This window comes from Ambystoma mexicanum, chromosome 8, assembly GCF_040938575.1.
Source record: "Ambystoma mexicanum isolate Mex_15411 chromosome 8, UKY_AmexF1_1, whole genome shotgun sequence".
Lineage (NCBI taxonomy): Eukaryota > Metazoa > Chordata > Amphibia > Caudata > Ambystomatidae > Ambystoma > Ambystoma mexicanum.
In genome coordinates this window covers 1,313,669,873-1,313,695,474 of record NC_090929.1, presented here as the reverse complement: position 1 = coordinate 1,313,695,474, position 25,602 = coordinate 1,313,669,873, and the positions used below count along the sequence as shown (strand labels likewise).

General features: G+C 44.9%; 1 protein-coding gene across 2 annotated transcripts in view; it reads left to right on the top strand.

The window, feature by feature from the left end:
- The first annotated feature begins 5,015 nt into the window (after positions 1 to 5,015).
- The window catches only part of PPP2R2D (protein phosphatase 2 regulatory subunit Bdelta), a 306,643-nt gene continuing 286,056 nt past the window's right edge, over positions 5,016 to 25,602 (top strand). Inside the window, exons 1-2 of one of the 2 annotated variants that reach the window (XM_069611440.1) lie at positions 5,016 to 5,165; positions 5,315 to 5,389. Coding sequence is in view for 1 of the 2 variants with exons in the window: in XM_069611441.1 (XP_069467542.1) it covers positions 5,159 to 5,165; positions 5,315 to 5,389 (82 nt within the window). In the remaining variant the exon portion in view is untranslated. The remainder of the gene's footprint in view (positions 5,166 to 5,314; positions 5,390 to 25,602) is intronic. The other variant, XM_069611441.1, reaches the window with a different exon arrangement.

The following is a 25,602-nucleotide window of genomic DNA, read 5'->3' as shown; positions in this document are numbered from 1 at the left end:
ATTTCAGATGGGGTTCATAGGCGTCTGGGGGGGGGGTTCATGTGGAGAGGGGGTGATGTGGAGGACGTGGTTGTGCTGTGGGAGTTGCACACCACCCATTTTACACTGGGGGGCTCATTTTCAGTGGTGGTGGGCCCATGTGAAATAGCATTTGGCATAATAGCATTCAAAATAGTGGTAGAAGAATTGCACATCACAGATTTTACACTAGGGGGCTCATTTTCAGTGGTGGTGGGCACATGTGAAATAGCATTTGCCATAATAGCATTCAATATAGTGGTAGAAGAATTGCACATCACAGATTTTGCACTAGGGGGCTCATTTTCAGTGGTGGTGGGCACGTGAAATAGCATTTGGCATAATAGCATTCAAAATAGTGGTAGAAGAATTGCACATCACAGATTTTACACTTGGGGGCTCATTTTCAGTGGTGGTGGCCACATGTGAAATAGCATTTGGCATAATAGTATTCAAAGTAGTGGTAGAAGAATTGCACCTCATAGATTTTACACTGGGGGATCCATTTTCAGTGATGGTGGACAGCCCTGGAGTCATATTCAGTATGTAGGCGGTACACTTGTAAGTGGAGTCAAATACTTCATTAGCCGCTATATTGGCAGTCCTTGCGATGGCTGTGGGCTTGGAAGTTGGGCGGAGGAGTCTGGCCTTGTAGGCAAATAGAGCGGGTTGCACAGTATGTGAGCATAGCCTGGTATTACGGGTGCTCGTGGGGGTGGGCTGTGATCTGATGGTGGCTTGCATAGTACGGGCACGTAGTCTAAAGCGCCTTGCGGTAGAGCATGGGTTAGCAAGTAGATAGCAATGGTTGTGCTTCTTACCTTCCGGATGCGCCATAGGTTTGGGGCAGACAGTAGATGGGATTGCACATTTTGTTGGTATTGCATCCATGGAAATGGAGGCCATTTTGTATGGGCTTGATGGTGCTTCAGCACACGTGTCTGGAGCTTGAATAGAGTTTCCAGCGAATTTCGGCGCACATCGGCGAACAAGGCCTTTCTCCTGGCCTTCCTCCGACGGCTTGCGCCTACCGGCAGTGCTTGCTCGGTGAAAAGCGGCCTGGTTGCTTAGCAACAGTGTCGAGCCTCGTTGTGGGTCCGAGTTGCGCCGGCCATTTTGGGATGGGCCACGCTTGCCATAGAATCTTCGATCAGCTGTTCCTGATGAAATCAACTGTGCTGGCGGCAAACGAAGCAGTCGCTTGCTTCGTTTTCCTTCAGGTGCAGGGATCAGGGATCGAGCAGCTGTGGGGCGGGTGGCCTTGCCGGTCACCTGGGTCTGCTGGCGATGGGAGAGGGGCTCCAGCCCACTCCTCCTCACGGGTGCTCGTAGTCTGTTGTGATATGCAAGGGGACTTCCCCCACTATGAAACAGACCTCTGGACTAAGCCCTTCAGCTCGTACCCAGTGTAACGCATACTACTACGGCATTTTGACTATGTGTAATTAACCACCAATGAACTTACAGCACTCCTGTTTGGTAAACAGGAGACAAACCAGAGCTCTCTCAAAGTCATGTGAATGCCTCCTGGGATCTCAGCTGTGCCTCCAAAAGGTGTACGGTGTTTCTCCCTTTGATTCTGTAGGAAAGAGTGGGCAGCAACCTGTAGGAGACCTGAATATGGGATACTTACAACTTACTGCACATGTGTGCAAATGAACGCCATGGGGGATGATTGCTGAATTCTCATGGGAGGGCCTATGGCAGCACAATTTCCTGTGCAGGCTGCTCTGGGGAATAATTGGCCCTCCTCTATCGCCCGGTCAGCCCCGATGACTGACCAAGGTACTTGTGCCCGTGGTTAAATAAACAGATGCAGCCTTATTTCAGTTGATAAGCTTGATCAGCTCTTTATATAACTTATAAACCAGCTGTCCTTTCAAAATGTGCATCTTTAAAACATTGTGCCCTTAGTGTGGGGCGCTCTCAATGTATGCATGATGTGAACCATTGATTAATTGACCTCATAAGCAATACATAAATAGCATCATTGCGATCACCTGGGCAGAGGGGTGGTTGGAGGGCAGTATTTCATAAATAAATAAATAGTCAACAGCATCAATTTGGTACTCTGGTTAGATGGGTGTTGGGCGCAGGTTCATTTAGATTTGACACATAAATAATTAAATAGCATCACGTTGATACTCTGGGTGGATAGGTGTTGGGCACAAGTTAATTTACATTTGACAATTAAATAATTAAATAGCATCACTTTGGTACTCTGGGTGGGCATACTGGCCTCTCATTTCTTTTGTATTCACTTAAGCCCTTTCAATATTCCTAACCCCCCAGTAGCTGCAGACTACCACTAGACACACGACACATATGACACAGACCAACAGGTAACAAATCCGACTAAGCAGGGCAAGTTCCCCACCATAACCCCTTAACTGGGGCGGCAGGGACGCTGAGGAAAAAAACATACCATTAACACTCTGAACTCCCCTTCTAATATGATGTAAGAGGGGGTAAAGAAATGGTCCCCCGGCCTGTCTCGCCCCCATATAACACCAGGGATAATTATAAACCTGCCACCCGCCACGTTCCCCGCCTCTCTGAGAGGATGTGCACAATTACGGGAAAGGGGCTTTAGAAGGAATGGGCCATGCCCAGTCACGCCCTCCCCTGATCGGGGGAAAGAGGGGGAAAAGAACACACGATGTGAGGGACCCCACGACAAGCCCAGGGACAACCTGGCCTCTGGTGAAAGGACACTGTTGCCAAGAGGGTCGTGACACCCTCTACATATCCTAGGGCCTTCCTTTGGGTCTCCTGGAGGAGCGCCCGACACTAGCCTGAGGTAAAATCCCCTCAGCAACCTCTCCGTGAGACAAGATGAACTGTTGGTTTACAGTGCTCTACTCTGACAAGGTTAGCCCGACACGGTCAAGCCTGTGTGAACAAACCACTTGGCAAAATATAAGGAGGCTCAAAGTATAACTTGTCTGTTCCCTCACCCCTTCACACTTTCCCACTCCTACCTCCACGTTCAGATCTGACTAGTGAGAAATGGAACAGGAACTCTGTCCCTCGCAGCAACGCCGGTGCGTGCGCCCACACACCAGCCGAATCTGCCTCTCAGCTCCCAGCCCGGCTCGCAGTCTCAACCCTGGGGAGGGTGAACGAGGCGCCGGCCCCGGAGACAGACGGCCTGCGAGGACGTCCCAACACGGATGACGATGAGACCATCCTCTGTATCTCTTTCAGTTCCTCTTCTCACTTGTCCCTCCTGCTTTTATGCCCCCTAGGGACCTCCCACCGGCTTTGTACAGCAGGGGAGCTCCAGCCTAACCTGAGGTGAAAGTACCTCACACATACGGCTGCTCCCTCTCCAGGTGCAGCATACCATTAGTCCTACCCACACAAATCCTGTGGAGAATTTGCTCTGTGCAATGTACTTATCAATACAAACATGCCAACTTTACTATGTGTGTAAAAATACAAAGGACAGTGTCCCGAATGCTGGAAAAACATAGGGGGGAAAGAACCACACAAGCAGAGCACCCCCACATGACAATGCCCAAACTAGGGGACCTGACCCCCAGTATAATTCAGCACTGAGCTAATGCTGGCAGTTTTTTTTTCTCTGACAGACCTCACAGTAAATACAGGTTTACACCATTAAATAGAAGTATTGACAATAGTTGCATAAATGCCAACAATCAGATGCACTGGGGAGGGAGATAAAATTAACTGGTGGTATCATGGAAACATGCACCGCTCCCATCATGTGCGACTCTGTAAAGATTGTAAAAACATTAGGTGATCCCATTGAAATAAATGTAGGTGATGAAAGGTTTGCTGCAAGGATCTGTGACCCCTTAAAATCTATGGGTAGGTAAACCAAGTTTCAAGTGAGATGGTGCCCTTCAAATGACAGTCTCTGATACCTACCTGTAAGGCAGTGGTCTTCAAACTTTTTTTATACTGAGCCCCCTTTCCCGTGAGTAAAAATATTGTTTACTGGCGCTCCCACAAGCTGTAACTGCTTATATTTTCTATTAAATGCTTATATTGCCTATTAAAAGCAGTCATGCAATCCCATTTTAAAGAGCTGCGTGCCCCCTCTCGACATCCTTGGGCCAACATTAGGGAGGCAGCCCCACTGTTAGAAGACCACTGCAAGGGATAACCACACTACCCCAACTAATTCTTGCCCGCTGACCAAATTCTCCAATCTTATATATATATATATATATATATATATATATACACACACAGACATCTCCCCGAAAGCACTCCTCACTATGCCCGTCTGTATGTTTTCTGCCCCAGTTCATGCCATACCCTTAACCTATCATCATAATCATGATTGTAAGGCACCTGCTCGCAGGAAAACCCCGGCCAATGCGTGTACCTCTGTTTATTTTTTCTTGTTTAAATACTAGGTCAATACAAATAGCATACATACTGTACCAATCTGGTGAGAGGTATGAAAATATTATTATGTTCCAGACAACAGGTAATTATAAAAACAGGAAATAAAGTACTGCTTTTCACGCTTCAGAATTGTGCACATTTGTTTAAAACAAACCGCTCAGATAAAACTCATACAATTACCACCCAATTCACGATATTCTACAAATAAAGATTTTTTAAAAATAAAACATTACCATAGGGAAACTACACAATAGAACAATAACTGAATGTTATTTCATATGCACATAAAAACAAACACTGCAAGTAGATTGTGTATTCATCAGAATATTCGGCACTGTACGTTTGCAACTTTTACTCCAGGTGTATGTTTAGGGCTTCTAGTTCTTTCAGTGATCTGATACTTTGCAGGTGCAGAGGCGTGAGCTCTATCGGCACTGCTGACGGTGGGATTCTCCTCCAGCATCTCCAGCCCCCGCACTGTCATAGGGCTCTATGGAGGAGCTGGTAAGCGCCTCTCACATCCTCTCCTCCCAGTTGTTATCAGGAAGCCAGTGGTCCTCCGTAGCCTGTCTATTAAGTGACGTCACTGAATCATGTCGACTCGTAATGTGCGCCATTTTGAAAAAAAATCACGAACAGCCTGACCTGTTCTGATTGCCCGAGTGTCCCACAGAGCGAGCGGCCGCGCCCGGTGCCTTCAGCGAGAGAGCAGCCACTACACAGTGTTCAGACTTTGCCATTGCAGCGGACGTGCAGCGCCATGGCAGGTAAGCATGGGCAGAGAGCGTGTCACGGGCCAGCTACAGAACCTCAGCCGGGCTAGTTGGGGGGCGGGGGAAGGACGGCAAAGCGCCGCCGGTCGGGGAATATGTCAGCAGCAGCGGTGCTCATCCATATCTCTCTTTACCCTGCACAGGCATTGGCGGGGCTAACGATTTCCAGTGGTGCTTCTCACAGGTGAAGGGGGCGATCGACGAGGACGTGGCGGAAGGTAAGACCGGGGGGGCGTGCGGGATGCCCCCCTTATAGGGACGGGGAGAAGCCTGACCTATACTGCAATAACAAGCCTCTGGGGCCCACCCGCAGCTACGCGTGCCGGGCCTGTGACGTCTAATTCGATGCGTCTGCAGGACTGCACAGGGCATGACTAAGCTGCAGCCCTGCAGAGAGCGAGTGGGGGACCTGTGTGGCAACGCTTGCTGTATAGTATAGGGGTGTTCTCTTGCGGGAGGGGGGCGGGGCAACTACTGGTGGCGCTCTATGCAGGAGATGGTGTGAGGGCAGGTGCTTCTATTTTCGGAAGATGGATGGATGGCAGTGTGAGGGCAAAGTTATGATAGCTCCCCTGCCTCTCAGTTATTCCACACTGCTTACTCCCTCGTTGCTTACATAAAAGCCACACCCCCGTAGGGGAATCCCCTATTTGCAGCCTGTGTGCTTCTGACACAACGCTCTCACAAATCGTGGGTTACACCATGCTGTTTTGACACACACACCCCCCCCGTTATAAACGTTAAGTGACTGTCGAGAATGTGTTCCTAAAAGTTTTTAGAAATTGCCCTGCTTTGGGAAGTGAATTAATGTTGCGTTGTTTCCATGGTGAAAGTGCAACCCGCCTTTCCTATGCTATCGAATCTGATTTTTGTATCCGGATAGCCAGAGTCGAGTCAGCCTCGAAATGAGTGTGCTGGAAGACAGTTTAAAAAAACAAAAAAAAAAACGTTGTGCAAGTAGGGCCACGAGTGATCTGATAACCCAATACAGAATTCCCCACCAAGTGTCAGAATAGCCATCATATTAAAGGGATGAATATGGATGGCCATTTCGATCAGAAGTGGTACCTGTACATTAGAACAAGGATGAGAAAGTGGGGAGGGGAGTAGAGAGGGACTTGTAAAGGTAACCTATTTATTTATTGCATTTGCTTATACGCCCAAAACTCTGGGGTATCACAGCGTAGGTTACAAGGATATTTGGTTTCTTACATTATACAGGAATACTTACACGAATAGCTCAGGTTGCAGGGAGAATTTACACATTCAACATATTACACGAATACTTACATAAATGTAAACCTCTGGGAAGGAGGAGTAGTACTTCAAACTAAAGATGCGTAAGGTAGGAATAGACAAAATCACATTATTAAGTGTCACTGGAGGGAGTGGTGGGGTCAGACGGGAAAGGGGGCTCCTTAGAGCTTTGAAAAAATCCACAGTTCGACTGGCTTTAATTGTAATATGCAGTGGGTTCTAGTGGAATAGGTGAGTAGGGAGAAAGACATGGGCACATTTTCCAAATGTTGAGAAGGTTTCTGCAAGCAGCAGAGGGAGTGATGGTGATGAATGTTTGCAATCAGCATTTACTTTCAAAGGGGTCCCTCAAGGTTGCAAGCCTTTTTGTTTGGTAGCAAGAAGGTCAGGCAGGAAGGGAAATGGGAAAGGGTAGAATAGAGATGGCATTGGAAGCCGGGAGAAACATGACTTTTGTTTTTGAAGAGTTGAGCATGAGGCAGTGGAGATCCACCCAGTGAGCAATTGCCTTGAGAGAGTTTGTAATCCGTTCCGAGGTGGCTGGGCTGAAGTCTTAAAGGGAAGAAAAAAGTTTTTGAGTGTCATCAGCAAAGAGGTGATGGTGAAAGCCAAAGATCGAGATGAGCCTTTCTAGGGCACAGGTTTAGCGGGTAAAGAGCTAAGATCCAATGTCTGATTCTTGCAGAGGGTGGGGAGCGCCTCTGCTTTGTTTACTCAGGCCCCGGTACCCCTCAGTCATAAACTGCCTCTTTACTCCCAAATGTGCTGAAAAATAGTGATGCTTTGGGATCAGCGTTGATGAGTTACTTGTGCAGTGGAAAAACGGGGCACATTCTTGAGATTGTGCGGTGACTACAAGTCCCTGCATAACATATATCAGTATCTCCGCAGGACTGGTTGTGTTGCTTGAAGGTTACACATAGATGTCTTCAGTGGATGCATTAACCCATTACACTGTAGGCTTCGACCATTTTCTGGAACCAGAGGCTGAACATCTGTAATGATGATATTTCGTTTTACAAAGAGAGGCTAATCATCACGCTTTGCAAGCCAGCTAAAAGCTGATCAGAGCAGTTCACTCTAAGGCATTACCATGCGGGTCGGGGCGGCGGGGGGGTTTGTGGGCCATGTATTGATGTGGGCGCAGGATGTTTCTGCCCCTCTGTTTTTTGCTTCTGCCTGTTAATTATTATTCTTAAACACTGCACTCACAGCTGAGTGTTTTGACCAGCTCTTGCTGTAGTACCCCCCCCCCCCTCCCTTTTCTTAATTTATTTTTGGTGATCTTGTCAATTCTAGGTTTTTTCACGTATATCTAAAAATAGAGGGAGAATACAGACAAATCAACAAAGGAGGGTAAAGCATCGCCAATACAGTAACTATAAACCAATTTGTTCAACAAAGCTAGATATAAAACATACAACTTCTTTAAAAAGTAATAAAACCCAAAGTTTGGAGAATCTTCAAGACTTCTATAGAATTACATCTTTCGTGTCCTGCTGTAAGTCTTTACCAAAAAGAATGTTAGGCTTTACAATGTGCCAATTTTCTTTGATTTCTGACCCCATTATTCCCTAAGTACACATTTCTCACCCCCTTTCGGGTGGTGCTAAGTTTATAGTTGCATACCGTCATCCCAAAACTTTGCATCTTTATTTTTCTATGGACATTAGTGGATTTCAACTTTGCTTTTTTGACGTTATGCAGTATTGAACCCCCCCTCGCCCCACCACACAGAATACACAAAAGCATTTAATGGTTAACATTCATCTTGTAATCCGTCTTGATTGATTATCCAGAACAGTTGTTATGAGAGAAGTAAGAAGACATGGTGGTTATGTCTTCTGGCTTAATGTGTTGTGAAGGTTGAAAGAATAAAAGGGAAATGGTGATTGACCGAAGAGTTGGAATGTTGTGTGTGTGTGGTTTATTTATGTATTTGGCGCATTTCTATTTGGCCATTGTGTGTTTTCGGTGTAAGAATACTAGCGGGCGGTTTCTGACTTGCCACTGCTACAGTGAAGGTTTCAATACCCATCATTGTTTTTTTCGTCGTCATTGGTTGCATTGGATATAGAGTATAACCCATTCAACTACATCTCATTAATCTGGTTTGGCCATAAACGCTTGTTCCCCTCAGTCTTTACAAATCCGAGCATTGCCAAAACAGATTCAAAAGTCACTTACTGTATAAATAAAAAAAATATGATTTCGATTTGCACCTTATTATTACAACATGTTAGCTGTAGTAGCTGGCACTACCTTGTGCATGGCACATTATTTAATCTCTACACCCAAGCCATGGTAGTAAGGTTAGACAAGGGAATTGCAATATAAAAAGTAAATATTTCTGCCCTTCAGGCGTGGCTTTTTCATCGGATACCACATGCTTGCTATAGTTTCGTCTCCAACCTAAAACCTGCAGAGAAAATGTGAAGTTAGCAGGCGAGGGGACCCCTTCAGAATGTAATATGAAAACGTGCATGCACATGAACAAGAATGATAGTGAATGGATCTCTTGGGCAAATAACAGGCCAATGAATTATCCCAGATCATTCCAGAAGGTTTCACAACTTCCCCTACATCTGTCATGGGTAGCGTTTGCTGGAACACCATGCTATGTGCTTCGGTAAAATAGCAAATTTCGTTTTAACAAAGACAATTGCTATTGAAAATGTGAAGAGGAAGAGGCACACACCTGCCCGCCCCCAAGTTTCCTATTGACCACCCAGGTGTTAACGGAAACATCACCTTTTTCACTTTTTTGCAATTGAACCGGATAGATACCTGAAGTTCTTGAATCTGATTCCTCGTCTGTTATTTTTGTTTCCCTTTCAGGTCCCTAAAGACTTCACTTCAGCAGACACTCCCACATAAAGAAATATACCTTTACCTGGGAGTTGTTATAAAGGTGCAGCTATACCCTCCTTCTCTTAACTAACCGTAGGATCCACGCTAGTGGAACCTTTTTGATATAACGCCAAATTTCCTGTGCATTGAAAATCACTAATGTGATGGTAGGTAATGTCCTCCCTTGTAAGCTAAAGAAATGTTCTTGTCTTGATAAAGTTTGCTGTCCATCCTGGCCACAGAACCAAAACAGCACTTGTATGTACAGGATAATGCCCTTTCATTTGTGAACTTTACATCATCTGTTGACCAAATCCATGCCTCCTATACCCTTGACCGTTTCTTTCTAATAGCATCTGATATCATCGACAAGGTGTCAGAACAGCAACTCCATTTGTTAAGCCCAATTTCTGCTGTTTATGTTGGGGGTATAATCCTGTAAACCAGCATTTTCTCCCTCTGGGGTACTAAAAGGATTGTGCCACTCCCCTAACATGTATGAATGAAAGTTTGCCACCAATGTCTTTCGGAGTGTATTTAAAAAAAAAAAAAAAATGCACTCTTCATTAGCTTAAGACTAATATTGGTGGTTTTTCTCTGGTAAGAGTGTAAGGAATAATGACTTGCCTTGACAAATCTGCCATTGGCGTTGTTTTTACATCTTTTGCGTAGCATATAGTGTTGGTTAACATACAGCAGAAAACCCATTCCAGTCATACGTATTTTGATTGTGACTTTCACTCTTCTAATAGTTTGCCTGTGCCTTTGATTTAGTATAGAATGGAGTGAGCAAGATTATGGATTCTAACTCACTTTTTCAAAGTTGCCTTTTTGATTACAGTCCTTTTTAATTGCGTTTTATTCACTGGCTTACTCAATATGTTCACAATGGTAGTCCTTTTGTGCATCTCAATTTAACCATATATTCATAGGGCATTTTTCAAGTGTTTCTGCATTTCCTTCAGTAATTAAAAACTTTCCAGGTCTGTATGGTTCAGTCATGTGGACCCAAAAGTTATTCCTCGCCTTGGCATACTGTGGGACTCACTGGGGTTTGGCTGTTGCCACATGCCTTAATTGCAACTTGTGGCAATTACTAGATGTGCCTGATTTTGTGTGACAGTGCAGCAAATTATTTCAAATTTGAAACCCCTAGTTTTAACGGAACGGTAAAATATCGTTATTTAAACATCCTGACATGTTACCACTACTGCCAAAATTGTAATTCAGCCGAACGTGTTGTGTTCCTTTTTTTTTTTTTAAAAAAAAACAATGTTTATCATTTTTTGTTTTACTTTCTAAACCAGTTACTTGTAATCGCATTCCAATCAGCAATCTTGAGATTTTTGCTGAGCTATGAGATGTTTTGAAGCTGGACAGAAATAGTGACCATGTAGCGAGTAGTACGTTGAATAAACTGTGCCAACCTCAATGGGCTACTGGGTGGCGATTTAGCACCATCTATAAGCCGAAACAATATCTATATTTTTTTTTAGCTTTTTTAAAAAAAATATATATATATACAACACGTATTGCAAATCATCATTCTATTTCGTTTCATTTTAAGAACCAAAAGAAGAAAATGTAGAGAGAGAGAGAGAGAGAGCAGAGAAGAAAGGAAGGAAACCTAGAGGACACTGGTTTTAAAAATCAATCCATCCCTTCACTCCAACTCCCCTACGTTGCCCAGCAGAGGTTCAAGGACGTCCAAATACAATTTGACCATTGCTATTATAAGGGACATTTGAATGCCCCTTACATATGCGTCCACCAATCTTCAGTCATCGGTGTTGTGATTTTATCAAAACATGTCCAAAATATTCTGCCCGTTTTGCAGCAAATGCTGTACATGAGGTAAAAAGATGACCGCGCGTTTCTTTTGGCTCACTCTGTTTACAGAATCTACAGGAAGATTGTTTTTTCCCTTTAGATCGCACAGCAATAATTGTATTAGTGCTGCATGAGTTGAATCGTATCCTCTTGAAAATTGACCTAATTCGAATATTAGGTGATTTCCAAAGGTATTGCTGGACTTCGCCTCTTTTCCTTGCTTCGGTCCCTAGGTGTTTATGTAGTTTTAATTCAGAAACCTCAGCCAGGGTATGGGATCCAGTCCACTTCTCGCATTTTATTCTTTACCCTTCCCGGGTTAGCCAAAAGATCGTCTATAGAGCAGTTTAAATCATTGAGTAGCTTGTTACATTTTTTTCCCACCTCTGTAAGGTTTTGTTAGATTTTTCAGACATAGCTTTTTTTATCCCTTTGATCAAAAGCAGAGAGGTTGGATCATTGCATTTTCTAAAGAAACTTAGAACTTTCCAGTCCGAGGCTGCTTTAAGGTATCCTAATCCCAGCTCTTTTCCTTACCACCTGAATGGAAATGGACTGTGGTAACCCCAGGACTCTTTTTTTCCAAATGGACCCTTCTGCTGTCAGCCAGATTGATTTGGCAGATCTAACAATGTCACACTGCCATAGTTTAGAACAGGCATCACTTTTGCAGTATAGAATTCTATGAGGGGTTGGAGCCTGAATTTACAGTATTTCCTTTTTTAGTATTAGAGCTTGGCTGGCCAGCATGTCTGCCTTTTTCCTGAGGTGGCTGAATGTGGCCGACTCCTGCAAATCCATATCCCTAGATATTTAAAGGCATCTGTCTGACCAATCTCTTCTTTTTTTGAGATACCATTTACAGCATTTTTTCTTTCTTTGATCTTTTTTATGGTGAGAATCTTAGTTTTTTTAATATTAATCTCTAGATAGTTTAACTCTGCATATTTATGTAGCCAATTGCATTGTCTTTGTAGAACTACTGCAGTGTGATCCAGAAACACTAGATCATCCACGTACAGTAAATGGGTTATCTGCATTGATCCCACCTTAGGGGGAAAGAAAGCTTCTGCACTCTTTCAGAAAATCTCCTTTGTAGGAAATATAGAAATTGTAGAGGGCCGGCGCAAGTGCAAAGCCCTGCTTAACCCCTCTATCTGTCTGGACTTCAGCGCTCAGTGCCCCTTCAGATGTTAGTCAAATTCTTATCGTGGTGTTGGTATAAAGACCTTGTATTTGTTCGAGCAAATCCGTCAGATTTTTCTCTGTCAGTTTTTTCCCAGAAAAATTTCCAGCTCAAACTATCAAAAGCTTTGGAAAAGTCCACAAAGGCCAGATGTATTTTCATATTTGTTTCCAGAGCTGTAGTTCTCAACACATTGGTAAGAAAAGCTGGTAGGGCCGCCCCCAGGCCTTTCATAAAGCCTGTTTGGAAGATGTCATTCAAGCCATGTTTCCTCGTCCATGTCATAAGTCTTCAGCAACCAAGTGGCAAATACTCTCCCAAGCGCATCCAGTAGTGCTATGGGTCTATAGTTTTTTGGGCCCGTACGTTGGGCAGCTTTAAATATAGGTATTATCGTCGCTGTTTTCCATGAGGCAGGTATGTTTTGACATTGGGATATTTTTGAGCACCAGATCTAGTAAGGTAGCCCATTGCTCAGGGTTTTATGATTCGATATGCCGTCTGGCCCCGGTGCTCTGGAGATACTCAATCCTGTGATCATACAGCAAGCAAAATCCACTCTGATATTGGCTTCGATAGTGATACTTTTTGATCCATTGGGGTGTCAAATTGGGATTCAAAGAAGGTGATCAAACTTGCTTCAGTGACAGTTTGCCTCCAAATACGCCTGAGTTTTACTTGTTGATCTTATCGGCGTCCAAGTCTCAGCAGAAGATTTATTGGCCAGGGCTCGTAGCATCCTTTCTGCATCCTTTTGAAGCAGAATAGCTCTATGGCTAATACACCATGATCTATAATTTGTCTTTAAGGTTTTAATTTTGTCAACAGCCGCACTATCCATATTTCCATATTTTTTTTTAGCACACCACCAGTTTATGCAGCTCCTATTTTTTTCATTTTTTTTTTCTTTTCCACTAGCTCTGTGTCGTAGACATGCTGATGAATTATTTCATTCTTATTTACTTTATCTTTGATCTAAAAGAAACTCAATATAGTGGAATAGTCCACTAATGACCCATGATTTTATACCATTCCCTCCTTCGTTTGGTCTGTCAAAGTTTTACAGTATTAGCTAATATCTGCGGGGTCAGTCTTAGGCAGTATCCATTATTAATTATCTCCAGCTGTATGTCCATCGTAGTTATAGATGTTGTTGCTTTTTCATGCCAAGTTAACTTCAGCCAGTTGTGGTCGCTCTGAGTAGAGGTAACTTCCGAGACTCTAATATCAGTGGTCATGTTTTGCGAAAACAAAAATAGTTGATTACCGACGAAGATATGCCTTTTTCCACTTTGGGTTTCTCATTGAATTATTTTCATAGTGACTGTTTGTCACTTGCAGATCCCTACTTTCCATCAGATATAACTTTGTCTTATTATTTGGCCTGCTGTTATAGCCAGTTTCTTAACTTCCTGTTAGATAGAGGATAAAAGTCGCCACATATGGTAACTGAGGAATTACTCTAGCTATATGCATGTTATGTCACTTGGCATTTATATAGCGCCTTATGTATCATTGGTATGATCTCAAAGCGCTGGTAGGCTCAACGCCCTCGGGAACCGCAGTTCAGTCTGTAAAGAGAGAGAGTGTGGTATGGTGCGTGGACACATCGGATATGTGTGCAGCTGCTGTGGTTGTTGCATGAAAGCTGCTTCTTAGCGGTAGGTGTGGTGCTGAGGCAATCAGTTGGATGTGTTCAGTCTGGAGGGTGGACACCCAGACTGAGTTCTGGCTGCGTTAGGCCTGAATAGACGCTTAAACTAACCGGAATGTGCTCGGGTAGCTGTGTTTTATAAGGATGATGTGGAGTTAGTGGGGTCATGTTAATATTGAGAACAGCTAGACCGAATGTGTCATAGTACAGCTGTGTTCTAGTTGAATGATGGTGTATAGGGGAGAGTAAGAGTAGTAATTTGATATGGTGGTTATCAGTAAAGCACCTGTGATCAAGCATGAGAGCAGGACAGGGGGCGTACATTAGACACAATTTCTAAGTTCATCAATACCACAATGACGCTATTAGGCACACTTTCTAGATTCAACTATACCACAGTTACGCTATTAGGCACACTTTCTAGATTCAACTATACCACAATGACGCTATTAGGCACACTTTCTAGATTCAACTTTAGCACACTGATGATATTTGGAACACTTTCTAGGTTGAACTTTAACACAGAGACGCTATTAGGGGACGTTCAGTGATGTTGGGAATACCTTCTAAATGGAACTTTATGGGACATGCTACCATTTACAATTCTAACTAAGCATCATCAATAGTTTCTGCCAATAAATCTCGCTTTTCCTTTGGGGTAGTATAATTTACACTCCAGTACAAATTAATTAGAAATAGATGGGCTAGCACATTGATGTCGGTTGATGTGGACCCCTTAACACAGATTTTGTTCTTCCTCAGGATTGTTTATTGTAGGAAGGGCCCTCTCTTGATAGTGGCTTATAGGTTGTCTTATTGTTAATTAGGGTAAGTAGCCGGATTGAGAAAAATCGTAAAACCATCCAAGGTGGGTTCAGTCAGCAGCCACGATTCCTGGAGGCAAATAAAATCTAATGCTTCCCACGGTACCGCTCCCTCTTCAAGTGAGTGTAGCCTTTTGTATTCCAAGATGGCAAAGTTTTAGCCTCCTGTTGCTGGATCTTACCAGATGGCTTCTATTGTTTTTGCTTCTGGGCCAATGTAGTGGGTAGCCATTCCCATGAGGATTGGCTATTGATGAATTACGATGGTTGGCCCCTTCTCACTTTTACTTGGGGCCATTTCGGTAGTTCTAGTCCTCGTTCAGGTCAGCTCCAGAAGATTCTGGCTTGAACTTTTTGATTGCCTTTAATTATTGGAATTTCTGAAACCCCCGGGTCCCTTTCCAGGGTCAGTATTTTTTTGTCATCGCTGGTCCATGATTTGGGATCACTTCTCTGTTGGTTCTTTAGTTTGTGTTTACCTACATCAATCGCTTTTGCCTCAAGGTCGGTGAGATCAAATCCCATGGTCGAAAAGCTTGATGTAACTGACAGAAGTAGATTTTTTTAAAATTTATTTCTTAGCGAATAATCCTTAGTATCTTTGCAGGCCTTAAGTCTGTCTATTTGAATTTCTCATATGAGTATATCGTGAGTTGTAAGTGGTTCTCTTCACCTTGTTTCGCATGGCCGTATTCCCAAGCGCCCTCTTGTTTGACTAGAGGGCAGAGGCAGGGAGTTTTCTCTGCTGCTTTTATTATTTAGTTTAGGTGAAAGAATTGGCCCTAATCCCCGTATTTGTTCCTCATTCTGATCTTCCCTCTTAGATTTCAGGTTGTTTCTGTTCTCTTCTGCCGTTGTTAAGTAAGGTGCTCCTTTTTTTTTCCTGCTGTTAAAAATGGTGAGTCTTCATCAAATTGAGTATTTCATCCTCCAAACTATGATTATGACCATAGCTACTGTGCAATCGGCCCATGGTCGATATAATTCCCTAATCCTACGTAGTTTAGGGTCAGTTTTTCAAAATGGCTTACTCGTCTTCTACTTGGGCATGTCTTGCGAGTTAGCAGTAAGCAGAGATTGCATCCTCGTAGCCAAGGTAGGCTCCAGGATTAAGTCACCCTGATTTACCCCCCCAATCAGTAAATCCTACGAAATCAGGTCCTCATCTACACCAGTTTCTCAAATGTCATCCACCTGAATTACGAAGGCATTTTGATTTAGCTTCTTTATTGGTGTAAATAGCAGATCTAGACGTTTCAGTGGGATAGTGTTCTACTGTGGGGTTCAGTGTCTCCATATTGGTATTACCATGTACCTGGTTGTAATTTGGCCCATTTGTTGTCTTAGTAGTTAGCTCAGATTGTCTAGCATTCCACAAATATCTTAGAATGTACCATGGCTAGCAGGGTGGTATTGTTGGCCAGTGTTTCATGAATCGTTTCGTATAGTTTTAAGAACGGAGACATTGCAATGGTGATCAGAAGACCTCTGGCCCAATGAGTTCTGCTTAGCTGTTCTTGGATGTTTGTTGGCAGGATGCGCGCCAATAGAAGGCCGTGCATCGATAAGAGTCCTCCGTATGAAGTTCCTTATCTGTGATAGAGGTGGAGTTTAAATCACCGGAGGCAACTGCAATTTGGTCCGTTGGAAAGGAACCCCATATTGTATAACTTGGTCCATCCTCATTTGCCGTTTGCGATTTTTAAACGGGATAGTAGACCATTTTTCATTTTCTTCCCTTTTTTATTGGCTTGCACATCTTTACAAAATGTCTGTCTTTTGTCCCCCTATCAGCAACTACATCTCTTATGGTAGTCTCCAATGCTATGATTTCTGCTTGTAAAAGCTGAATCTCTTGTTGAAGAGCAGGGTTCCCCTTCCTCTCTATCACCCACCTCCTGTTTGATGGTGTTTCCTGCAGCATTCGATTCGTGGCAGTATCTCTAGGACACAGGAGATCTCCCCTACCATTGTCGTGGATCACCAATCCTTCCTGGCTATCCGTTACCAGACAGGTTAAAGAAAGTCTTGGTCACTTACTCGGCTGGCAAATTTTATGTTGCAGGGGCTCTAATATTTTACAATTATCAGCACCTGTTGACTGAGCTGTATTAATCAGCTGGAACAATTCTTCAGACCCAATTCCCTCCAGTAGTTCTGCATCCATCATATCTCTTGTACGAGGTCCACTCAAGAATGGATCCATATCTTTGGCAATAGAATTACACCTTCCTTGATTTTGTCAGAACCCATTTGCATTCTTCTTTAAGATTGGGTTGCTGGGCATAGTTAATTCCGAGAGTGAGGACAAAATGTATCTCTCTTCTTCTGGGACCTGCCCATTTCCATTTCCATTTTATTCTGCACGTTGTATTATCTGTGGCATCAGGCGTCGCTAAGCACTTTTCTTATCGTTCTAGACTCTGTTGGGAAGGTTGCTATTTCCATTGGTTGACAGTCGTTTGTCCTCTATGTCCACAACCCTTGAGTATGTTGAAATTGAATCATCCTGTGCCGTTACCGCCCCCCCCCCCTTGTACCCGGCAATGTTTTCCTGTATTCCAGGTCCTCTGTGGACTACCGACTTCCCTCTGCTTATCCCCTCCATCAACACTGTAATTCTCCAATATATGAGGAGGGGGCAGTGTATCTAGTTGCTCCACAATTTGCGCCATCATATATTGTATTTGTATTTGTTTATTTATAACGCGCAGACCATCAGGCCCGTGGGCATCAGGGCGCAATTTGTACAGGGTTGCAAGAAAAGAACATACAGGCAGATAGATTACAATAAAAGTATACCAATACAACATAATAACAATCTTAATAATTACATATATTACACATGGTACAGTGTCCCTAGGCTCCGCAGAGGAAGTATCCCTGAGGTAGTTGGGAAGGTAGCAGACCGGAAATCGTGCTGGGGAACAGGCGGGCTGAGTAAGTAGGACAGATGTCTAACACAACTATTTTGGTCAAAGAGCCAAGATTTGGTTTTATTCTTGAAGGTGTTGAAGGAGTCTTCAGCTCTGATGGCAGCAGGTAGGGTGTTCCAAAGTTTGGAGGCTAGGACAGGGAAGCTAGTGCCTCCCGCTTTTTGGAGCTTAAACCTAGGGATAGTAAGGCAGTGAGTCTGAGCAGTTTTTAGTGGACGGGCAGTGGAGTGGCGCGAAAACCGACTGCAGAGATAGATCGGAGCCTTGTTGGCTAGGCATTTGTGCGTGAGGGCAAGCGTTTTTAGGGAAATTCTCTGCTTCACGGGTAACCACTTTAGGCTAGTTCTGGTTTCTGAGATGTGGTGGTTACGAGGAATGTTCAGGGCCGCTCGAATTGCATTGTTCTGGGTGGTTTGGAGTTTGGACAGGTTTTCTTGGCTGGTGCCTATAGAGAACTGCAGTAATCTATTTTTGCCATAAGTGTTCTCGCTAGTGTGACGCTATTGTGGGTGGTGAGGAATGGTCTGCAGGCTGAAATGAGTTTGCACGTGTAGGCAGAGGTGGTCCTGACTACATTAGTTTGTCTTGACAAGGATAAGGTGGAATCCAGGTAAAAGCCTAGTGTTTTAGTGTCTTTCGAGACTTGTATGGAGTTGCCGTCAATGATGAATGACTGATAGGATGGCTCAAGTTTGCTCAGGCGTTGTGATGTACCCAGGATAAGTAGCTCCGTTTTATCGTCGTTCAGACATAGCTGGTGCTTGGCCATCCAGGCTTGGATGACCAAGTAGACGTCATTGAGGGCCTTGGTGTCAGCAAGATAATCACCAGAGATGGGAATGAGTATCTGGGTGTCGTCCGCATAGTTGGTGTAGGAGACACCCAGATAATCAAGCACATCAAAGAGTGGTTTCGTAAAGATATTGTAAAGAGTTGGTGACACGCAAGAACCCTGAGGAACACCGCAATGAATAGGGGAGGGATCTGCAGCAGCGGAAGGTGCAAAGACCCTCATAGATCTGTTGCTCAGGAAGGATTTGATCCAGTCCGCTGCGGAGGGAGAGAAGTTGGCAGCAGAGTGGAGGTGCCTGCAAAGGATCTGGTGGTTAACCAAATCAAATGCGGCGGAAAGGTCGAGGAGTAATAGCATTGCTAATTTGCCCTTGTCCTTCAGGACTTCGATCTAGGTTTTTAGGTCTAATAGAGCCGTTTCGGTCCCATGTCTGGGCCGAAATCTGGATTGTCGTAGAGATTGTTTGATTCAAAGTAGTTTTGGATCTGCAGGTAAGCTGCACGGTCCAGTATCTTCATCAGAAATGGTACTGTAGTAATGGGTCGGAAGTTCGTGGGTATGCTTGGGTCAAGGGAAGGTTTTTTTTTTAGTAGGGGGATCACCCAGGCGTCTTTAAGGTTGTCCGGGGCTAAGTCATGGGCGGAGTCCTTAATGATGGGAGCTGGGCACGGGTCACCTTGGCAGTTGGATGGTTTCATCCTGAGGATGATGTTTTCTACTTTGGTGACAGTGAGCGGTGCGAAGGTGAAAGGTTTGATGTTGGCAGAGTTGGAGAGGGTGGGCCTAGTAGGGGAGAGTGAGTGGTTGTCACGCCTCAGGCAGTCCTGCTTTTCTTTTATTTTAGATTGAGCATAGAGATTTTGTTTAGGAGGGCTGCTTGAATGTTAGCACACCATTTGCTGTCTTTCGTGCAAGTGTCTGGCGGGGAGACTGGGGTTTCGAGCTCTTTTAGGACTCTAAAGAGTTCCTTGGAATTAGAGTCGGCTTGCATGATACGATTATTAAGCGATTCTTTTTTTAGCAATGATGATGGCGTCTTTATAAGTGAGGGAGGCGAGGAGGAAGCCGTCTTTATGCTCATCGGACGGGTGGCTTTTCCAACGGTTTTCCGCGCAGCGTTTGGCTTTGTGGAGGATTCTTAGCTGTGGAGTGAACCATGAGTTGAGATGTGCTCGTGGTTTAGCCTTCCTAGGTTTGATTGGTGCTATAGTGTCAATAGCCGTGAGCATCGTTTGGTTGTAGATGTCTGCTAGGGAGGTGGGATCAGAGCAGGCGTTGGTCGCCGCATTAAGAGAGGGGCGTAACAGTGGGAGGAGTTGTTCTCTTGTTATATTTTTTTTATTGTGGGTGGGGAGGGCTGGGGCTATGGGTGTTGGGGCTCGCGGGGTAGCTTCAATGTTAAATGTTATGATGTGATGGTCAGACCCTAAGCATGGGGAGTTATTGAGGACCTGGATGTTGCAATTAGAACCGGCTAACCAATCGATGGTCCTGCCTTTGATATGGGTCTGTTCTTGTATGTACAAGGTGAGGCCAAGGTCAGTAAGAGCATACTCCAGATCAGTTGCTACAGGATCCTTGGGGTCGACGCGACCTAGATTGAAATCACCTAAGATTATTGTTTGGGAGTTGTTTTTTGTTTTGTCAAGAAGAAGAGTGGAAATTTCACTGACAAAGGTGGGTGCTGGCCCTGGGGGCCTGTAGATAAGGTGAAGGGTGGCTGTTTGGTTAGGTGTTAGTAGTAATTTGATTGTCAGCAGTTCAGCTGATTCAAGTTTGTAGTCGGATACCACTCTTAGGTCAAGGGAGTTTTTATGGATGAATGCCACGCCACCACCTCTAGTATGGGCAGAGGAGCGGTCACAGCGTGTGATGCCATAGTCGGGCGGTAAGGCCAAGGATAGAGAAGGGCCAGAGGCGACATGTAGCCAGGTTTCGGATATGGCAATGAAGTCAAGGTTGGCAGTGGTGATAAGGTCGGCTATGTCAGGAGCGTGTGCTGTGAGAGATCTAGCATTGATGAGGGCACCCTTGAACACGGGCAATTTAACCCCTGTGGTCTTAGTTTTGCAAGTGGCGGTGGGCGAAGGCGGGCTGGGTGGTGTGCGTGGGGCTTGCTTAGTGGTGTTGGTGCGGGAAGGACGAATGCAGAATCTGGTGCCTAGTCTCTTGTTCCTGAGCGTGAGGGGGCAAGGTTGGTTAGGAGTTGGTTTCGTGGCAAAGTGTTTGAGCCAGAGAGCTGGGTCATTAAGGTATTGGTTAATCTGGTTGCAGGGGTGGTGAGCGTCGACGGTAGTTGCTGAAGGACGCGTTGAGGGTGTCAAAGTCATGGTGGGTGACGCTGGGTCACGTGGGCAAGGGCAGGCCAGGTTATTAACCTCAAAGGTAGGAGTGGTTGACTTGGGTGGTTGAGTGAATAGGGCAAGGTGTCTGGCTAGGAGGTAGTGCAGTAGAAGGCGCACGCTGATGTGCATGATGATGATGGTGGTGCTGGCTGCCAGAATATGTTCCCTATGAGCTTGTTGACTGGGACAAGATAGGGTCTCCTTGAGTGGGACTGGTGAGATAATGGAAGGGAGTGAGGATGCTATGGTCTGGGTGGAAGCCTGGGCACCTAGATAGGGATAACCCAATGGCTGGAATGCACAGGTCCGGGCAGCCCTAGATTAGCGTAATCACAGGCTGTCGCCCAGGGCAGTGGTACACCTAGATTAGACGTGACCCAAGTCAGGCACGGCACAATACAATTTGAAGCGCCCTTAAAGCACAACACCGTTGAAGTGGTCAGTGGGCTACCATAGGGTACATTACAATTGAAATGGTCTGTAAGCGACCTTAAGGCACAACACAATTGAAATGGTCTGTAAGCGAACTTAAGGCACAATACAGTTATAAGGTGGTCTACTAGTGGCTATAATGCACCACACAGTCATAAAAGCGGTCTGTTGGTGACCATAGGGTACAGCGCAATCAAGATGTGGTCTGCTAGTGACCATAAGGCACAAAACACTTAAGATATGCTTAGGTTCGAGAGTTTCAAGGGTGGATGAAACACATTCAAATAGTAGTGGCTCAGAGTACATGCCTACAGTAGTGTCCCCGGTACTGGCATGCGTGATTATACTCCTTGATATGACGGTCCACGTAGTAAATGGAGTACCGATATATGCAGGGGGAGTCGTATCATTGCAATGTCAGTAATTTAAGCAAATACGAGTAGCTTACAAGGACAGGGCAAAGTACTTACAGTAAGTTCTCCTTGTATGAATGGAGATATTTGGATACTTGGTTCCGAGAGCTTGCCTCGGACTTTGCGGAAGGTGGTCGGGGAAGTTTAAATTGAGCAGGGGGGGGTGGCCACGCCGCACTCTCATGCGCGGGAACAGGCCTTTGTGTGGCCTTCGTGCTGGCCACCGGCGGTTCCGCCTACCGGCGGATGAATGCAGTTTTACACTGCTACAAGCGAGGATCAGCCTCGCTTTCGTGCCGCGCGGCGCCCGGCATGCGGGAGTCAGGCACCTTTGAGGACAGGGTCAGGCAGGCCCTTCTATGATGCCGGCGATGGTGCTGCAAAGCACTCCATGTGCGTGGAGCAGCTTCAGGGATGGGAGGGTGGCTCCTGCCCTCTACCCTCGGCGAGGATGGATGGATATTCTTGGGAAAATAATTTCCAAGACTGTGGGGAGGGGGGTCCCTGCTATATGAATCGGCTTGTCGATGGATTTGCCCTCATTGGAAGATGCCTCTAAAGAAGTCAAAGCTGGCTTTTCTATTGATGTTCCTCTTATCCCTGAACCAGATGATGCTGGGTGGTTTGCACTGCTGTATGCCCCTGTACAGTCCCTTGCCCAACAGTGCCTTGTGTATCTGCAATAGTAATGTCTGCCCCTGTGTTAGACCGGGAGGGATATAGCCGTGAGTTCAAAGTCATCCGACTATCCGGACTTAAACCCTCACCCTGGGTGGGGAGAGAGTTGAAGAGCAACTGTGTGTCAAGTCAGGATTCATACGATGATTCATAGGGACAGCCTTGATTGATCAGCTTACCGTTCATCGTCTTGGGAACAGGGAATGAAGGCACGCCTGCGATACTGCCCTCCTGCGCCGTCCGCAGACCGCTTCTCGGGGTCCTCATCGATGATGTATTGGCGTGGGTGAGCAGGGTTTTGCAAATTCAATCCCCCCTGCAGCCCGTCACTCGTCTGTTTTTAAATGTTGTCTGGAGGCAGCCCGCCATTCCTGGCTGATGGGTGGCTATGGTAGCTGACAGTGGAGGTCTCGTTGCCAGTTTGCCACTGCTGTTATACTGAATTCAGAGTTCCTAGGGTAGGGTGACAAAGAGTAGAGAAGCCGACACCTCGGCCTCTCGTCGCCCTGGAACACTCTGCAATTCACTCCGCAAACGCTCTGCTGGAGTGGTTGTAGCAGAGCTCCTCCTCCTTCAGTGGCAATGGCAAAGAGACTCACGCCCGTCTCAAAAGACCTCCAAACACAGTGCACCGAAACACTCTACAATTCACTTTTTGCCAAAACTATTGCATTAGAGTACAGATGGGGCTAAGTGGCATATGAGGGACACAAAGCTTGTAGGTGTTTCGTTACTTGCTAACCCATTGACTGCCCGTGGCCATACTAATCCCTGTGGCCATTCACAACCAGTTCCTGCCCTTCCCCATCCAAAACACCTCCTCGGGGGGAATCTTTGAGCTCGCTTTAATCAAGCCTTCCATCAAACCTTGCACTGGAAGGGCCTGCTAGTGTTTTCTGAAAGCAGTTTTCTGGCAGTTGATCACTTAATTTGCATTGTAAATGTGCTGCTGATGTAATGCAAATGTCTTAACCAGGTCTTCCTTCAGCCACTTAATGCATGTCCTTCAATGAAGTCCTGTTAAAACAAGCACTGGTTGAATGAAAGTTTCACAAAGTAGTGTAGGCCACCCTCAGCAGATTGTGCACTGCTAGAGAGATTTCTCGCACAACAAGACTTGTTGAGCCTCAGTTGGGGAAGGGCATTGCTGCAATGTTGAGAAGGGCATACATTTAGAATTGAGGGCTTCTGTATGGGCTAAAATAATAATAGCCTAATGTTTAAATTCATCGGATTGTGCACTAGCTCACGATCGTAATTGCCATTATTTGTTTTGTGTTAGCCTTTCAAATGAATCAGAAATGCTATTTTCGGTAGTCTTGAAGCACTCTTGAAGTTCAGAATGTATTGATTATGGCCCCTTCAATGATTATGTTAATTGGTCTTGGTATACAGCCGAATAGCCACTTTTAGCAGTGGGTTGGTGTCGGAACGATGTAGGCCAGAGCAATGATGGCATGTGTGATTGTAGTTTGTCCTAAATATTGTGTGTGTCGGTCAGTGGTGTGCTCATCCTGTGGTGTTAATCTTGTGAATGCTGGTGTAGCTGTAGAGGTTGTTAGGAGTTTTTTAGGATCAAACTTCATGGATCCTTCTGTAGAATCTGGCCATAGATTTGCCTTTATGAAGGTATGTTGTGTGGGATTGTCTTATATGATGGGAGCAGTGCTCTGAACACAGTGCTTTCGAGCATGTTGCTCTGAGAAAAGTGGGCAGTATGGTGTCCAACTCCAATCTTGGGCCATACAGTATGTTTTCATGCTTTCCGGTTAAAGAGAACGTTCTCTGGTATTGGACGTTGCAAGAGTTTGCCTCTATTTGTGGCTTGTTTAATGATTCAATACTCCTGATCGGGGGAGAAGATAGAATGTCAAATATCTGCGTATGATCGGGATTCCAGTGATCATGTGTCATCAGAACTCATTTAGATTTTATTGGAGTCCCCCATCAAATGCAAGGAAATGCTTGAATCTGTATTTGTGAAGTACTTTTCTGAAGCCTTAATTTGAGGTTTTTTCAAATTATGATTTTTTGTTTTGCTCATTTGTGCTTGCTGTACCACTATCAGTTTCTATTTACTTTGTGCCCTTTGAGTACCTGGGCTTGGATATTTTTTTTTATTTTAACAATTTCCCTTGTTTGTACACTTTCTAACCCCTACAGTCATAAAAACATTTAAACCTCAGGAAGAAATGGTCCAGAAACTGTTTATCAAAAAATCTGGCTAAACTAAAAATAAAAGGTTGAATTGCTAAAAATGTATGATTTCTAGGCTGTTGTCGGGGTTCGCGCAACGAAAACCCAAGGTTGCAGCTCGGAGTTGAATGGCAGTAACCATGGTGCTTCAGGCAGTGGTGCCTACTCAGAACTATAACCACTGCTATGCTGCGCTCCAACATCACGCAAGTGTGATGTCACCATTTTCGGGCAATCGAGAACTGTGATTCACCCCTGTTAAGAGAGAACTGTTTTACATTGCTTCTCAATACGTATGTTCCAGTTCCAGTAGAATTAGTGTTTCCTTCTATTGTTTCACCTGGTTTTTGACTTTGTTTATCCAGTGACATCTACTACCTCAGAAGTGTGCTTCTGTATGTCTTCCTGACTTTGATCATTGGACTGTCTTTGGTTACCAGTTTTGGATTACAGTTTTGTGTGTGTTTGTTACCTGATGATCTGGAGTGTGTATGTGCCAATAACCTGTGGATGGTACAGCTGTCTTGGACTCCACCCAGCTCCCAACAATCCTATTTTTCTCGTCTGTCCTCTGGCTTTCATCTGCATATTTTGTGTACTCCTGTTTCTCCCCTATGGCAGATCTGGCAGTTCTTTAAAGATGCTAAGTTTATTATCACTTGGAGCAGCGTTAGCTAGTGGCCAGAAAGGATTTAGCGCATAGAATAATAGCTGTGAATGAAGATTTATTAAGGGAGGGTTCTCTGAGCACATTATCGCTGCAGGGAAATTGCAGGAAGTTGCTTTCACTCGCTGTATGTTGCAGTGTCACCTAAAAGTGTTGGTGGGTTCTTTGAGCAAGGGGCTCTTAGATGGTGTTTGATTTGTTGGTGACATTCTTTTTAAACTGTTGTTGGTTTATGGAAAGGGGTCAATGCAGGCAATGTTTAACCTGTTGCTGTTTCGTTGGCTCACCCTTGGCCACCTGCTACAGTGGTGTTGGCTTGGGTATACCAGGGACTATGAGCTCACCGTTCCAGCTCCCAGAGCTCATCTAA